Source organism: Netta rufina, assembly GCF_964035555.1.
Source record: "Netta rufina genome assembly, chromosome: 9".
Lineage (NCBI taxonomy): Eukaryota > Metazoa > Chordata > Aves > Anseriformes > Anatidae > Netta > Netta rufina.
Genome location: NC_140132.1, coordinates 13575541 through 13592184, shown reverse-complemented (window position 1 = coordinate 13592184; position 16644 = coordinate 13575541). Strand labels below are relative to the sequence as shown.

The window sequence follows — 16644 nt, the reverse complement described above, 5'->3', positions numbered from 1 at the left end:
TGTTCAATGACCATAATCCAGGTTTTCTAAACTGTGACAAAAATGACAAGTACAATAAAGGCATTTTTCCAAGGAGAGCCGCTTGGGAAGCTAGCTGCTTAGAGGTGAACCACTGCCTATCTGCCTGTTGGTCACTTTTAATGACAAGGATGGAAAGAGCTGGCCTCACCACCAGCAGACTCAGCACGTGGGACAGCTTGGGGACAGCTGGCTCAAAGAACTGCTGGCTGGCGCTTCTTCCAGGAGAGCTGGGTTTAAGCACCAAGGAAACGATGGGAAAATGGCATTTTCTTTGCTTCCTTGGAACTAATTGTTGAGTCACATATAACTCCAATGACCAGACAGGGGGTCTAAACATATAAAGGTGTATGTTCTGCATGTCTTTTCCTTTTGTGAAGAAGTGTGGGCAAAAGAGCTGATCGGATCAGAGCTGATAATCTCAATGCCTCATCTCAAGCTCATTCTTCAACCACGTAGTTTTTTTTGTCACTGCTTTTACTGGTCATTTCTGCTCGCTTTGAACTGGGAGAAAATCGTTCCTTGCAGAGCCCTGTAGGTCAGAATGTCGCATGCACACAAGAAAGGTTCAAAAATTACAAACTTGGAGACACAACAGCCTGGTGTAGATATGCAGTGGATTCACGTAATTGAATTTCAGGCAAACCATTCCAGCCCAAGGGTCAAATTATGAATAAATATAAGACAAAACACACCATCTGGTGAACCATGCCTAATGTAACTGAATTAATTGTTCAGTGGATCTCAAGGCCGGTTAAATAGCTTATCCATATTTCTCATTGCTTCTACTAAATGACACATTCAAAGCTCTTTCCTCCCTTCTCCCCCTCTAACCCTTTAACCTCTGAGTCATTTAGTGGTGGTGGGTGGTGTCTGCTCTGACAGTGTGTTGAGTATGTTGCAGAAATAAACAGGCTACTTCAGAATTTTTTTAGCAAATAAGAGCCTGCAGTGAATGACTGACTCTCAGACATATGGGCCTGAAAAGACATGATTTAAATTCATTATAGTTATTATTCGCATAGTGCTAGCTACTTCTGGGTGGTTTTACAGGCAACATATATCTCTAGAATAGTTTCCTGTTTAAGAATTTATGCACAAAGATGAAAAAAAGCAGAGCTGGATATGAAATGGTTGTTGTAAAGTCTAGCTTTGTTTCAATAGTTTTATGATTTTGTTGATTATAAAATCAGTGGCTTGCTTTCTTCAGACTTCTCTCACTTTAGCAGGCTGCTGGACAGCTGTTGATTTTTTAGAAGGCTGAAAAAGTACATTTTTAATCGGTGGAACAGTCTGCAGGTTTTTAATGTGATTTTCTACTGCATGGAGAAGGTTTCAGGGGTGTACAGAATAGATTCAACTTTCGTATAGAAAATAGGACAGTCACATTTTTATAACTCCAAAGAAATAAATGGCATAACGTGAGTTTCAGACCAGTACTCTTAGTCACTACTTGTTTGAGCTTACCAGTACGTCTCAGAAAGGTGTTGTGTTGCCATTTCAGCCTTGGTGATCACAGCAGAATTATTCAAGCAGTGCTAACAAAACTGGTGAAAAAAATGTATGCCAGATTTTGGAAAATACTTGTTCTAAGTTTTTTTTTCTTGGTGATATATAGTGCATAATTATATCCAAAAAATGTGGTCAACAAGTGAGAAAGAACTCAGCAAATGTATCATTCATTTTGTAGCCAGTGTATTTTATTCTTTATTTTTATATATTTATATTTATGTATTTTATATGGAAGCTCTGTAGGACAAACTATTTCATCAAGAGCAATTTCTTTCCTGTAGACATGTTCACAGAAATTCTTTGATTCTTCTGAACAGAGTGTGAGGCCAGGATTTTCAGGTTTGCCTTGTGATGTTAGATGTTCAGTTTCTCCCACAATTAAATAAGAATCACGATGACTGTCAAGCAGCTATGTTGGGCCAAATACGCAGAGGAAAGAGAGCTAAAATTAGCAGAATTACACTAAGCTGAAGATCAGGGCATCCTGAATTTCCAGTATAGATTATTCAGAAATTTTCAGTGCCTGGTGCAGATTACACGCTGTTTGGTGTGGCGCCTTGCTCTCTAATCCCTGGGGTGAGTATGTATGCTGGAGCTGACTTCATTCCGGAAAAGGACAGGCCATTAGCCACTGCATCAAAGCACCGGGGTGCCTAGTGGCACAGCGGAGGGTAATAGCACCCCAAGGAAAGTGGAGTAATGGAAGCAGTCTCCCAGCTGGAGGTTGATCAATAATATTTGGAGAAGCTCCGATAAGAGCTTTATCAGACACTTTTATCCAGACTGGTGTTGTATACTGTAGGGAGCAGGGGAGGAAGTGGTGTGAAAACAGCACCCTGTTCCTTGGACTATTGTGGCTAAATACAGCTGCTAGTTAGATCTATCCCTAATGCCGCTCCTGCAGTGGTTTGCCTGGAACTGGAAGTCCTTTCCATTTTGGATGTTGTTTTTAAAGTATTGAACTATTTAAGAAGGCCTATTTGTCTTTGAGAGAATCCTGTGCCTTAATCCCTTCTCTTATTAGAAATTAAAAAGGACACAATGTTTCAGAACAGCATCTGGTTTTATTTTAAAAAAAATGTTTAGACTCAAGTTTCTTAATTTATCTATATTTATTTAGAAAATAAAAATGTGTATCTTCAGCTGAAATGCAATCCTATGTGTACATAGCATTTCACTTTTCACCCTTTTGTAAACCTGCAAGCAGCTATGTTAGCTGAGATATAAAATAATTGAAACTGTTCTTCTGAAAGTAAAGTGTGGTTTGAGGGGTGTGTTTATTTGCTTTTTAAAGCATCATAGCTTTGCCCAAATGATTAGTGGTATGACATTGGCGTGAATCTTAAAGGTATGGAAGAGAATTCTACCTGTACGTGCTGTCCTTGGGCTCTAATGTAATGGCTACTTTCAAGACTGTTGCAGGGACAATATTTTTATATCATTCCTGACCGTTCCTACTGACATTTCTGGGTCTAGTATGAATAAAGTACTAGAGCAGTAACCAGAGTTAACAATTCTGTACTACAATATTTCAGTTAAATTGCAGGTTATTAAATAAAGCAAGCCAATTCCTGCTTCTACTTAATGTACATTTCCAGTAATTCAGGATCTGATGTCAACAAAAAAAATGCTTTAGATAGTGCAAAGAAGTGAAATAATCAGATTATCTTTCGGGAAATGTATAGTGTTTATTCCAAACTATTTTGGCGTGCTGCAGCACTGGTAGGAAGATTCACTGCCTGCAAGGTAGTAGTTCGGGTCAGATGGGTATGAATGATGTCTTTTCCTAGTGCAGTCTTGGTTCCTGGCTGTGATAGACTGGAGGAATTTCTCCATTCTCACTGGCTGGGTGATTCTTCTTCAGTTCTGTGCCCTGGCCCTTCTAAAGAATTGTAGCCCACCTCCTCTGAATCTCACTATTTTTCAGTTCATCTCAGTCTTTCTGAGCTTAGTTTTGTTACAGAAGTGATCACTCAGTAGTAAGAACACACAAGGCTAGCAGAGCCTGTGGGTTATTAGAAGGAAACTCAAGAGTTGGTTATGCTGTGCACTGCAAGTAGGTCTTTTGCTTCTCTTCACATCATTTGGTAAAGAGGTTACATCTATGTCCCTTTGCCAAAGGTCTGCAGTTAGTTTTCTGGGCATCGCCAGCCATTCAGGTCACATTGCAGGCCACTGCCAGGCCAGCTCTGACGTCCTGAAGCCTTGTGTTAGCAGCTGGATGTTCAGTGGCTGCCATACTGAAGCTGTGCTAGACTGAGGAGATGGGGAAATGATGCACAATTCACATAATTCATGCATGCTTTCTCTGACATCTGAAATTTTGGTAATCAACGTCATAAATCTAATTGCAAGCAATTTGGACAGTGGAATTATCTGTGCGTAATTTATGCATATCTCTAGAGCTTTAAAGGCAAAGTCCTTAAGCACAGATGGAACTTGAAGCATATGAATGAGTATCCCCTTTGTCTTGGTGGACTGTAGACTCATTCATAGAAAATGGTTCCATTTTCTTGATAAAATGTGTGTAAAAGAGGGTATGTATTTAGCAACAGCAATGTAAGTGGGTTCACTGAGACTGACTTTCCATATTTTGGGTCCCATGGACTAGAGAGTCGATCTATTCAAGTGTGACTTAACGGGCTCCTCCCAGGCATGTGTGACAGTCTAAGGCAGCTGGGTTTGGGAACAGGCTCTTTTCCAGTTCCTTACTGGTTGTGCAAATATCTGTGATCTGCCTTGTGACAAATGAGTGCCAAACTAATGATGGTGGTTACACAGAGCCCTCAAAAAACTTGACTTACCATTAAAAAAAAAAAAAAAATTGCTCTGTATCTCTCTTGGATTTTCAGGGCTCTGTGGGTGGCTTGAATTTCAGTCACACTTGAATAGATCGACTCTCTAGTCAACATGTAGAAGCTTCCAGGAAGCACTGGGTTCAGTGTACATGTGGAGATGACATCACCTCCTCAAGTGTGTTAAAGACATGCTCAGAAGTAGAGGCCAAGCTTGGATAGCCCTGGAATTTTATCCATCAGAGTACATGGATGGAAGCCCAGACCAATTTGGTTTTTACGCTGCAGTGTATTGAATACTGACAGTAACTAACAGTCAGCACTCAGTGAGAGAAGATTGCTGATAACAGAGAGGTCGTTATGTTGTGAGAACAGCTGCTGCTCCTCAAATGAAGCAAGACTTGGCTAGACAGAATTCCTGCACATGGATACTTTATGAGGAGGTTGATAATATGGATAAGGCATGGTGAAGACCACTGGTACAATAACAGATGCTGCTTTACAGTGTGTTCAGAGAGTTTGATTATAAACTGTATAGCAAGAAAAGTCCAATCTCAGTCTTTCATTAAGAATTTCTTCCAAATCAGGCTGCCATTTTATTGGATTTTACTTCAATGTCATGATACTTAGTTTATTTCTTAAGTCCCCTGGGTTTCTGTGATTATGGAAGAAAGATTTTTTGGAAGCTATCAGCACACCTTGTTTCATGAATGAACTTGACAATAGTGATTATAAAGGTTCAAATGTTAAAATACGAGCAAAACCTCTGTGGTTTATAAAATTGATGTTTGTTTGTGAATTGAGAAGTCTGAAGTGATGATACTACAAGAAACTGATTTTGTTCTGGTGTATTTTTGTTTGGTGTATTTAAAACCATAAATAATTATTACAAATTTCTATTACCATTTACAGAATATTTACTTTTGTATGTTCCCTTCAATGTGATTTTTGATTTTGATGGATGTGGTTCCAGTCACTGATGTTTTTTTCTTTTTTTATTATTTTTTCTTCTTTTTTTCTTCTTTTTTTTCAGTTACACCAGCAGAGTTGTTTCCAGTGGACTGAAGGCACAAATTAATAATCCAGAACTGAAAGTCAGAGGACTAGACCCCCTCATCAGTAATTTAATTGATAAACTTCAGCACTTTAATCAAGTAAGTAACTTTTAGAGATGCCAGCATTTTATCACTGGGTCTGATGGCAGAGCTAAAGCTACAAACACGAGGTGGTTCTGCTTCCCGTGTTACGCGTCCTGAGAATCAGAGCCTTGAAAGAGTCACGGGGTGGGCCTGCTGCTAAAGGCATCCAGAGATTTTGTTGTGCCAGCTGGATTATGAACTCTAACAAGAGAAATTTATTTTTCTGGAAGTTGCTCTGATTCCTCTATGTTGTCCCATAGTGGTTGATTAACTGTCCTGTGGGCTGGTGTGCCAGAGACATAGAGCCCCACTATTCACATCAAGCTTGTGCCTAGGGTCAAGCTGTGTGAGGGCGTTTTGGAGTCCCATGGTATCTCTGTGTTGGAGGAGTATTATGCTGTTTGTGCAGGTTCCTGGTCATCAGTGGTGTAGGTATAAACAGATGAAAAGACAGAATGGGTCTATAACCATGTGGTAACTGAACTGCACAGAATGCTCAAGTCAGGACCGAAGGCGCTCCAGGATGAATCAATTGTACCCCTTTGAAAACATTTCCTTGAGCCTTATTCTCAGGCCCTCCAGCCCCGAAGGAAAGATACCTACCAATGAGTTTGTCAGATGCAAGATTTATCTGTCTGCCTCTATCAACTGTTTGTGTTCTCCCAGATGCACTTGCAGTCTAGTAGTAGATCTGCAGCCTTTCAAAGCTAACTGTATGATTCAGTGCTCTTACTGCTTCAGCACACCTCTTAGTTCCTATGGTAGTGCTAGTCCAAGTGAGCTGGAGCTAACAGATTTAACAGAGATTGATTTTCATTTAATGTAGGCATGTTTTCTTGTCAACTTGGAAGAATGCTTACAACAGTGTTCACAGTCAGATGTGTTTGCACATTAGTCTGCTCGTAATCCTTCACCATTAAAGAGTGATGGAGCATGGGGATATAAACTGCTTGTAGAAAACAACTGGAAGATTAAAGTCCACCTTTGTGGGTGGGATGAACAAGAAGAAAAATAATCTGCACAGGTAAAATGGGAAGATGAATTGCTTAGTCAGGATGCAGGAATTTCTTAAGCCTGTCTGTGACAGGGAGTCATGGTTTGATCTCTTATTTGCTCCTGGAAAAGTACAGCCCTCCCTTACCTCTCATCAACAATGGTGATAAATCCATAATCTTAACTAGCAATTAGCATTTTTGTTAAATCTGGCTTGACTCTTATGTTCTGTAGGCTGCAGTTTAAGGATTTTTGTATCACGCTGTTTGATTTAACTTGCCATGGGGGATTATAGCAACCAGTGTGATGCAGTACTTGGTATTACAGTGAAATAGACATTATGTGTTCAGATTGATGAAAAGGATAATTTATTATTTATCTGCCTTTGCATGCTGTCAAACAGAGTGTTAATTTACTTTATAAGTATTAGATATATCCATCTGTGTAATCGTCCTCTATAAACACTGACAATAGGAAATAGCAATAGATTAAATTAAAAGTAGCTGTGTATTGGAAATTCTATTCCTTTGTAGGAAAAAAAAACAAAAAACAAAAAACTGAATGATCTTATAATGAACTGCATACCAGTTTTCTTAAGTTATGTACATTTGAAAAACATCTTCAAAGACCACTTTTTAGTTAGAAGAACAAAATCCAATTCTTCCTAGCTCTTCATATAAGTTGGAAGGGTTGCTTTGTGTTACTTTTAATTCTGTTTTAGGAGAATATCATCCCTAAGTAAATGTAACTCCCATCAGATTGAGGTGCTTAGCAATAATGGATTCCAAGGGTGAAGGATTAAACAGAATACTGATTATTGCCCTAAGATCGTTCGTTTTAAGTACTTGGAATAATATAAATTCCTTTGATCATAATTTTAGTAAGATTTCTTCAGAGATCAAAGCATCAAAGAAGTTGCTAAATATCTAAGGCTTTCACATATAACATCGAACATGTGTAGCTGTTTTCTGCTTCTTGAGTTTTCATTTCAGTTGTGATATTAATATACAAATAAAAACTGACACTGAAAAGCCGATTAAATCAGGATTTTAAAGTGTCATCAATAGTGTGTGTAGACGAAGAGAGATACAGAATCCCATTACTCATTTTATGGGCAAATTGATTTTTTTCATCAAATTCTTCTTCTCTCTCTCTTTTTAAAATTTGGACGCAGTAGGTGTGGTGGAATTTGAGCGGTGATAAAGTAACATGTTATCTTTGTATCTCCAGAAACATTTGAAATTCGCAATGCCACTTTTAGCAATGGTTGCGTATTTCATATGCAGAACCAGTCCTAGAGAGGCAGGAAGCCTGGAGAGCTGGGAACAAAGCATTGCGCAGACTGTCCATCAGAGCTGATTTAATATGTGTAGGCCTCACTAATGTTCTGCTACTTAACTAATATTGCTGAACTACACAGAAGAAAGAATATTCTTGGATAAGAGAAAGATGTGCTGAGAGCTAAAAAGAAAAATACAATTTCTGTCTTAACAAAATAAGCTCTAGGCTTGCTGCATCCATCTGTCAGAGAGCCTGGCCCTGCTGGCTCTCTGTCTGTCTCAGATTGTCTCTATTGCAGCAGTGTGCATTTTGGACTGTCGGGTTAATCATCTGCTGGATCGATTTGCTAGGTCGGGGAGTACTGTCCACTACAGCTATGTTCAGATCAACAGGATTCATTTTTCTAAAAGATGTGCCTTAGCTCAGCAATTCCAAAGCTTTTCTGGAGCAAGACTAAGTACTGCTGTCTGTGATAGTCCCTCTTCCACATTCTGTCTTCCACTGCTGGACCCCAGCCCTTCCCCGTCACCAAGCCTTCCGCCGCCACCTTCCTCCAGTGGCATAGTATTGATTCATTTAAATCCAAAACCGAGAGTCTTTGGTGCACAGCCGGCATTCCTCTGTTAGCTCCTAATTATGACTTTATCCACAAATATAAAGAGATTAATATCTTCATTGGTCCTAAATCCTAAGGACATGGACAAAACTCAGTGATGTATTACTGTTCATATTGTTGCATCCCAACTCTAGCATGTTATGAATAATCCCTATGCTTGTCTTCCCTCATTTCTCACTGTGATTTAGGCTGAAGTGCCAATTCATTGGAGATTACAGTAGTTTCTCCTTTTTTTTTCATGTGGGTCTTAAATCCTCACCACATATTATTTTTTAAAACAAAATGATTATGCAAATAGCAGGCTATTTCATAACCTTTTTGCAAAGCTACAAGAAAGGTTAATTTCAGTGAATACTACTCAACAATTACTGTTATTTGCACCCCTGTCAGATAAGGTTTTTGAACGGTTTATTGTGGCTGCTGACTCACATATCAATAGAATTACTGAGTGACAATTTACACTAATTTTTACTTATAATAATGCAAAAAAAAAATCAAGTGAAGTCCTTGGTTGATTTTGAAGAACTAGAAGCTAAAATAATATCTTTTTCTCACCTTTTTTTTTTTGTGTGTGTGTGTGTGTGTGTGAGTAGAGTAGATGTGAACTACAACTGATAATAAACATGAAACCCCACATTGTCCCTTTTTGGAGTACTACTTCTTGCCACATAATCACACTTAAATATGTTTTAGTGTTTTCCTTCAGCATAATGCTTTTCACAGTTCAAACACAAGAGGTTTGGAGGCTAAGGTTAAAAATCCCAAAGGATCAATTACATTGAAAGCAAAGAACATGTTAGGGAAAGGGGAAAAAGCTTTGGCTATAACTTAACTAGCAAAGTTGCGTGGACACTCTCAAAGGATTATAATACAAGTATTGTACAAGTTTAACTTACTTGTCTTTTGTCAGCCTAAATGTGATCTTAACAGATTTTTAGAATACAGTGTGTTTTGGTATTGTCGGTCAGAGATGGATGCTTAGGGCATGTCTGTAATTCAGTGCAGTATTCTAGAGTTTAAAATGAAAGTGATGCCAAATCAAATCTTCCTGAATCTGGACCCATATATTCTTTTTTTTTTTTTTTCCTTCCCACTGAAGTCACATGAATCTGCCAGCTGAACATAGAAACACATATATCATGAATTCCTTTTAGATTTGTATACAAAGGATGCCATCATAGCAAAGTTCCAAACAACACTGAGATGTTTCTTATCAATAATATGAGCTAGCCATAATTTAATCTTGAATGTGAATTTAATTGGGTTAGACAATAGAGAATAATCCTATAAATCATTTAACTACTACTTAATTTAAATGTGTATATATTTTTTCAGACATCTATAAAATTTATTACATTATAGACTTTTTATATGAGATTTAAGTGGAGACACATTGGTTTGATTTTTATCCAAACTTGTAGATGACTTGGAAGAACAGACTTGTAGTCTGTTCTTCATTTCATCCAATGAAAACATAGAAAGAAGGTAGACATCTTAGACTGCTGCTATATTGCTTCTAGTACTTGGGATTTAAACAGCCCCAATAGGCTGAAAATATTACTGCATGCCCCCATGCACATAGCAAAACCTTCAAAGACACGTGTTTCTTACCAAATAAAACAGCTTTTCTAGAAATGCCTTATGTCGGAATTTTCAAAACAGGTCCTCTTTTTCCGTCCAAAGCATTTGGAGACTTTGGACATTTGTTTGGGATTTCAGGTGTTCCATATTACATGTACTTCTGAAAGTAGGAAGCAAGACATCTGAAAATCCCAGAGAGATTCATCCTTTCTTTGTTGGCTAACCAAGCAGCCTGCGTGTGTGATTTGGAAGGTAGTAGTTAATGTAGATGCACAGATTGGTAGAAAAAGACACTGAAAGATTGGGCCAGTCCGAGATGTGTAGGGTGTACAGTGCAATACTAAGCTGTGCACACGTTTCAGGATTCATTGCTGCAGGTATTTCTGTGATGGATACCCCGTACAGAACTACGGGAGGGGTAAGGCTGTGATGCCAGAGGCATGCCATCACGGCCTGTTGGAGATGCCACCCAGCTGACCCCAAGCCTGATATTACATTTTGCAAGAAATGTACGACCCGCATCACTGCTCAGCTGGGTGGAAATGGTCCTTGGCACAACAGAGACCATTGATTGTTCAGTGCAGGTTTTTGTGTGGTCTGGGTGATAGAAATCTCAAAGATCAGTTACACCTCTGCTTGTCCGCGGTTTACGTGTGAGATTTTCTTTGAGGCAAACACCTCTGCAGCTGTGTTGGTCCTTTGTGACTTCACTTCCCTATAAAGGCAGTAACAGACCTTACATTCTTCATTTCCAAATGCAAACAGCAGAAGTGATAACTGCATTAATACAATAGTCATTGCTTGATTAGTAAATAGCTGCAAAAAAGGGCACGTATTTCAGGAAAATAAAGATAGAATTAATGGAACTCCAAGCAATTAGGTGTAAAGTCTTATGATGCCAGGAAAGAACAATTGGACTGTTTATTTTTTTATTTCCCATTCTCTGTCATATAAAAATTGTTCACCCTTATCTTGAGATAAACTATCAACTCAAATTATTTCATCAGTTATACAGAGTTGTTTCTCATCCCTCCCTTTTTTTTTTCTAAATGTTCATGCTTATTAGATTCACGGGCTGTTTTTCTTCTTCCCTGCTAAGGATCAGACATCTCTCTGCTTCCAGATACAGATGCTGAATGCCCAGCTCTGAGATAAGTTATGATCTTTTTCATAATCCATATGCAATGAAACAACTCATGCCAATGCTTGAAAATATCCAGCTTACTCAAAGACTGAGTATAATCCTTCTCTCTGCCTTCTGTATGGTTTTCCATCTCTTAGGAAATATACATGTGCATATGTAACATACGCTGTACAAAAATATTGGAGATATCAGATTTCATCATGTCTCTGATTAAAGCAAGGAAAGATACATAAATGCTGTCAGCCTGGGAAAAGTAAACAAAAATCATGTAGCAATTTAGTATTCTCTTGTTTCTTTAAAGAACTGGCAGATTTCTGTCTTACGTAGTTCTTAGCAAGTCATCTGGAAGTTCAGAGCTTTTCCCTTTTGTAACGTTTTTACATAGACTTGTCAATCACAGTTGAGACAAAGCATTGCCTGACTGTTGGGGGATTCTTTTGTTACCAAGAAAAATCAAAATCAATAAGAGCCATCTTTGCAAAGCAGTGTATCATAGAGCAGTGCATTGGGATATAGTAGCATGTAGCAGAGTATGTGGTACTGGGGATGCTTCACTAAGAAATGTTTCTTGCAATAAAAGCTGTAGAACTCAGGCAATTAAGCAGGATGAAGTTGCTGATTGCTTGGGAGCATTTATCTGTCAGGGCTGCCATCAGAAGGAGTAAAATTTGGAAGAAATATATTCAAGTAGTGCGCTGGGGCATCTGACATCTCAAAACTGTATGCTGGTCTTAGATTTCTGCAAACTGCTACTGCTTTGAGACCATAAATTCGTGCCTTTGCTCATTTATGACTCTTTGGCAACCCAGGTAAGGTGCTGGGAGAGCATCCCCGTGGAGTGGGCATGCAGGGAGCAAGGGCATGCTGGTAGCTGCAGGCAGCTCAGCTGTGCTCCTCCAGGAAACACACAGATGTGGCCATGGGGTTACAAAAAGGTACTCAGGTCCTCTTTGTCTGGGAACCTAGAGAGGCAGATAGAGCAGCCGGTATTAATAATAGGGTCATCAGGCTTTGCACCTGGGCTGTGGGAACTCCGAGCTCACAGCCTGGCAGCTCCAGTCCCTTGGCAGCATGAGGGTGGCTTTGCTTTGTCATATGCCCTTAGGCGTTAAAGGGAGAAGGGGTTTGGCAGCTCTAACCTTGGTTCTGCTGTGGCTTTAAAACCACTGTCAAAATCAGATGTTTGTCTGTGATTCAGAATGGAGGGACTTGCGAAAAGCCCACCACCGGAGCGCTGTTTCACAGGGGGCATATGTTAACATTGCCATTTAGTGCTGACTGAGGTGTACGTCACCCCCAGCTGAAATCGGTGTACCTGCTGGTGTACCTGCTGTGGGTAGTTTTTTTCTGTTTAATACAGGGAGTTGAAATATTATAAAATAGTTTTAATTAGGGTCAAGGAAAGACTTTTTAGTATCAGAAACAGCATTGAGACTTCAATACAGACAGAAATCATGTAAAATACTGGCTCAAGTAAACCAAAATGGAGCATTTTAAAATAAGAAATGTTTTAAAATAAATCTGAATCTCTATGTAAATCCAGAATATCTTATTATATGCTAGAAAATATATAATGCTAAAATGCCCGTTTATTATTCATGTGTTGTGTCTCAGAGTATGCAGTACTATTTGTCTTGCAAGCATTTTCAGAAATTATTTGCCCAGATGGGCCATTGTATGTGTTTTGTTTTGCTCATTGTGGGAAATTAGTCTTAATAAATCAAAATCACATATTGAGTCACAGTTGAGACTTGAGCCAAGTGGGGGAAGAGGGAGGGGAGAGCTACTGTTTCAATTTATAACTGAGCCAAAACATTTCACATACAGGAAAACATATTTTGAAAAGAATAATATGTATTTATTTTTTTTTAATAACAAAAAATCCCCAGAATCTGTCCTTTGGTTTAAGTGCTCTCTTCTAGCTTCAGCTAATGAGCAAAACCCAAACTGATGTCTGCTCTCTCGGGTGAGCTGAGAAGTGCTTGGGATCCTCAGGTATAATATCTGGGAGCAAGGAGGAGGCTTGAGTCTCGCTGGGGTCTGCCCTGCCTGGTGGTGGGATGCGGTGCAGCATCACAAGGCCAGGAGAGAGCTGGTGTGGGCACCCAGAGCCAGTGGGGTTTGGGGCTGCTGCCCTTGTCCCCTGCGTGCATGGGACCCGGTTCACCAAAGGAAATGAGAAAAGCTTGCTTCCTAGCCAATGGTGCTGGTTGTACCTGGGGACAAAGTAGATCAACTGGGAAGTGTAACAGTGATCACATGCATAAAGCTGTTTTTTCCTTCTCCACTCACATTGGGGCAGCAGCAAGATACCTCTGCATCCTCTGCAGTGTGCTCCCAAGAGAAGCATCCATGGGGCCTCTAAGAAGACGTGATCAGCCCGGGGGGCTCAGGAGGGCTGCCAGAGGTGAGGGAAGAGGCAGCAAAAGAAGAAACGTCTCCATTATTAATGAAAGTTCTGTGGCTCCTTGCCTCCCCAAGAGAAACCAGGGTCACTTTGCTCTCCTCATGTTCAAGTACTAAAGGGAGGGGATAGGTAGCAAAGGACAATGTAAGAGAAAAAGCTGAAGTCAAATTCCACTTGTAACAAGTGGATAAATGTTTATGCTAGTAATGTATACTGCTACTTCCCAGCTGAGGCAAGCAGCCTGTTTCCAGCAGTAATTTGGGTTGCATTGCAGCCCGAGTTGGTAAATTCAGAGCTGAGAAGGTCCAGATGAGGTGTCCCTCTGAGAGGCTGGTTAGTGGATGTAGCAGCTGATGCTGGTCACCAAGCGGGACCTTGGCTGCCCTTGGTGCTGGCTCGGGGCAAGCAGCCCCCCGCTACTGCTGCTGCCCAGCCGGGCTGCCCCGACTGCTCCCAGGTGCTTGCTGCCCAAGGCAGTGTCAGAGGAGTGCTTCATCTGCACTCCTCTTCTGCCAGTGTTCCTTCCCTTGGCCTTTGGTTTTAGAAAGAAAGCCCAAATATTGGAGAGGCAGTGTCAGGAATAGCCTTTTGCTTCTATTTAGGGAGGCGTTCCATTGTAATTACTAAAATAGCACAGACTATAGGGGACAATCCTCTTGTTTGAGGTAGAAGTGCTACCATGCAATAGCATTATTAGTCAGTTTAAATAAATTCAGTCTTAAAATAGATCTGTTTAGCTTCTGTGTTATACACTTCAGTGTTGTACATAACACTTGGGAAGATCTGAGTGTATTACACCTGACAGCCACCTGATCACAGCAGCATGTTCCCCAAGAGATCAGGCATCCCAGCGCTCTGGGTGCTGAGCACGACAGCAGCCGTGCTGTGCTGTGCTGTGCAGTGCAGGAGGCATTGTCTTGCTCTCTGCCCCCAAACAGGCCTCGGAAGCTTCTTCCATCCAGGCCTGCAGACATCTCTCCCTTCTTCCAGCTTTCAAGTGTTGCCATTCCTGCTTCTCCAGAGAAACATTTCCCCACCAATGGCATTAATTCTGTGTGTCCTGTTTACCCTAGCACAAAACTTTGATACTGTAGTTTCGTGTCTCATGTCAGAATTCCCACAACAAGCTTCCCATCAGATGCAAAAGGCCGGTTTACCTCTTTTGCAATACTGACCGTGAAAGAGCTCTCTGCTAGGGAGGGAAATTGCTTTATTTTACAACTGTGTTTTTCTTCATTTTTATCTTCTTGCTTTTGTGTTGAGGCACGGAGATTTGTAATAATACCAGAAAACATAGTGGGAATTTTACAAACCTTAGTGCACTCTAATTTTCACCGTCTGTTACTTTTATGAGTATTGGCTAGTCTTTACTCTTACCTTTTCACTGGTTGGTCATACTTGTATTGAAATGTTTTGTTTCTGAAAGGCGGCCTAATCTAAGTCCATTTTAAAATAACACAGTTAGGTGTATTACTTAAAGGTACCACGAAAGCTCTTCAGCTGAGTGTAGCAGCTGATTTCATTGTACTCCAGACAGTCTCTGCAGTTTGCTTCTAACTCAATTCAGTCCAGTGCAGGTATGAGGCTGTGTGTACAGACTTGAGAGAAAAACACAGTGAGGAATGGAAAGTCGTTTCTTCAGCTGCAGGAGACCACATCATAATTCACTATAATAAACATTGTTCTATCTGGATTAACAGGGATGGTTAAAATTAGACAGTTAAAAGAAGGGGGGAGGGGGGCGAGTGGTCTTCTCGCACAGCACATGTTCCTGTAGCCCAGCTATGACACAGCCGAGGCAGTAGTCTGGCGTCAGCTCAGCACAGAACCAGACCCAAGACTTCTGTTAGTGTTCAGCTGCTCTCTGGAGAGAGAGCTGGTGCAGTTGTCTCAGAGACCCCTTCTTATTAAGACTCTCCCCACGGTGTCTTTCCAGGTTGGTACCTTTAGAAGAGACGTTCTGTCACTACAACTTGTAATGGTTTCCCTAGGAGGTGAAATACTGGTGGAAGTCATTGGGAAATACTGTGCATCTGTGTCTTAAATGCAAACTTGGGCACATTTGAATTGAGTGACTTTCCTCAGCCTCCCTTAAAAGTCCAAGTCAACATTGTATGCACTGGCTACATGATGCTTAAATGACAAAATACAGAGAGCCCCACAGAGTGTTTATGTTAAGGGCTGTAATAAGTAATAGCCAGTGGCATAAGGATTTTTTCAAAAATGCATTAGCAATATTTTTAGAGGCGTATATTTTGGCATATATATGCCTCTTCTCTGGGGCACCTCAGCGTTGTGCTTGCTTGCTTGCTTCTATCTGTAAAAATAAGTAGACTAGTCATCTAGTGCCTTACTTCTTCCTGTTTATAACATTCTCACGGTCCAGATTGAATTTGTAGACAATAGTTCTTAGGCACAAAACAGGCACTTTATACCTTTATACACTGAAATATGTTCCAGTGTATAAAACAAGAGCAGTTATATAATGACTTGATAGCGGGATACCTGGAAGTTCCTGCTTCCTATAGGAAAACATCCAAAGGAAATAGCAACCGAAGTAAACAGCATGCCTCTGTGTCTCGCATGAAGCAGATCCCTGTGCAAGTTCTGCCTGTGTGCCACCGGTGAGGGTAACATAAACAGATGGAGAGTGCAGGCTAGGCAGCAGCCTGCTCAGGTGCAGAGTGCGGAATTTGCACACGCTTATACCTGGGAGAAAACTTACTACTGTGTGCATGATGCTGAGAAAAGCCTTGGGTGTTACGGTTGGAAATATTTGCGCTTTGCTGTTCTTTTGAATAGCAGTGAAGAGTGTGTAAGGGTCTGTTTGCTGTGGCTCCTGTGCATTTGTGGTGCAGCCTACTCCTGAGCATGCAGGTGGGACACTCGCTACCTCTAAGTGTGATTTCATTGCTAAAAATGCCACTGAGAGATTTGAACTCTGTAGTCCTGAAAACATCCAGGCCCTCACTTTCTGTACCCCTAAACACCCCAGGCTTAGGCTAACTGAAGTGCATTGCATTACAAATATGATTTATTTACTATGTACTGTTTTGTGACACCTACAATCTTTCCTGCTTCTTGGGACTGTATGCGATCTAAGTGAGATAATACATTTATTTCACTTGCCTTTTTCATGCATCTGAAATGAGCCTGTG

The 16644-nt window shown here is 40.4% G+C and overlaps 1 protein-coding gene across 1 annotated transcript in view; it reads left to right on the top strand.

Annotated features, from left to right (window-relative positions):
* LOC311212585 (glypican-5-like) overlaps window positions 1-16644 on the top strand; it is a 368484-nt gene that overhangs the window by 212463 nt on the left and 139377 nt on the right. Inside the window, exon 7 of the mRNA XM_084292068.1 lies at window positions 5359-5479. Coding sequence (XP_084148194.1) covers window positions 5359-5479 — 121 coding nt within the window. The remainder of the gene's footprint in view (window positions 1-5358; window positions 5480-16644) is intronic.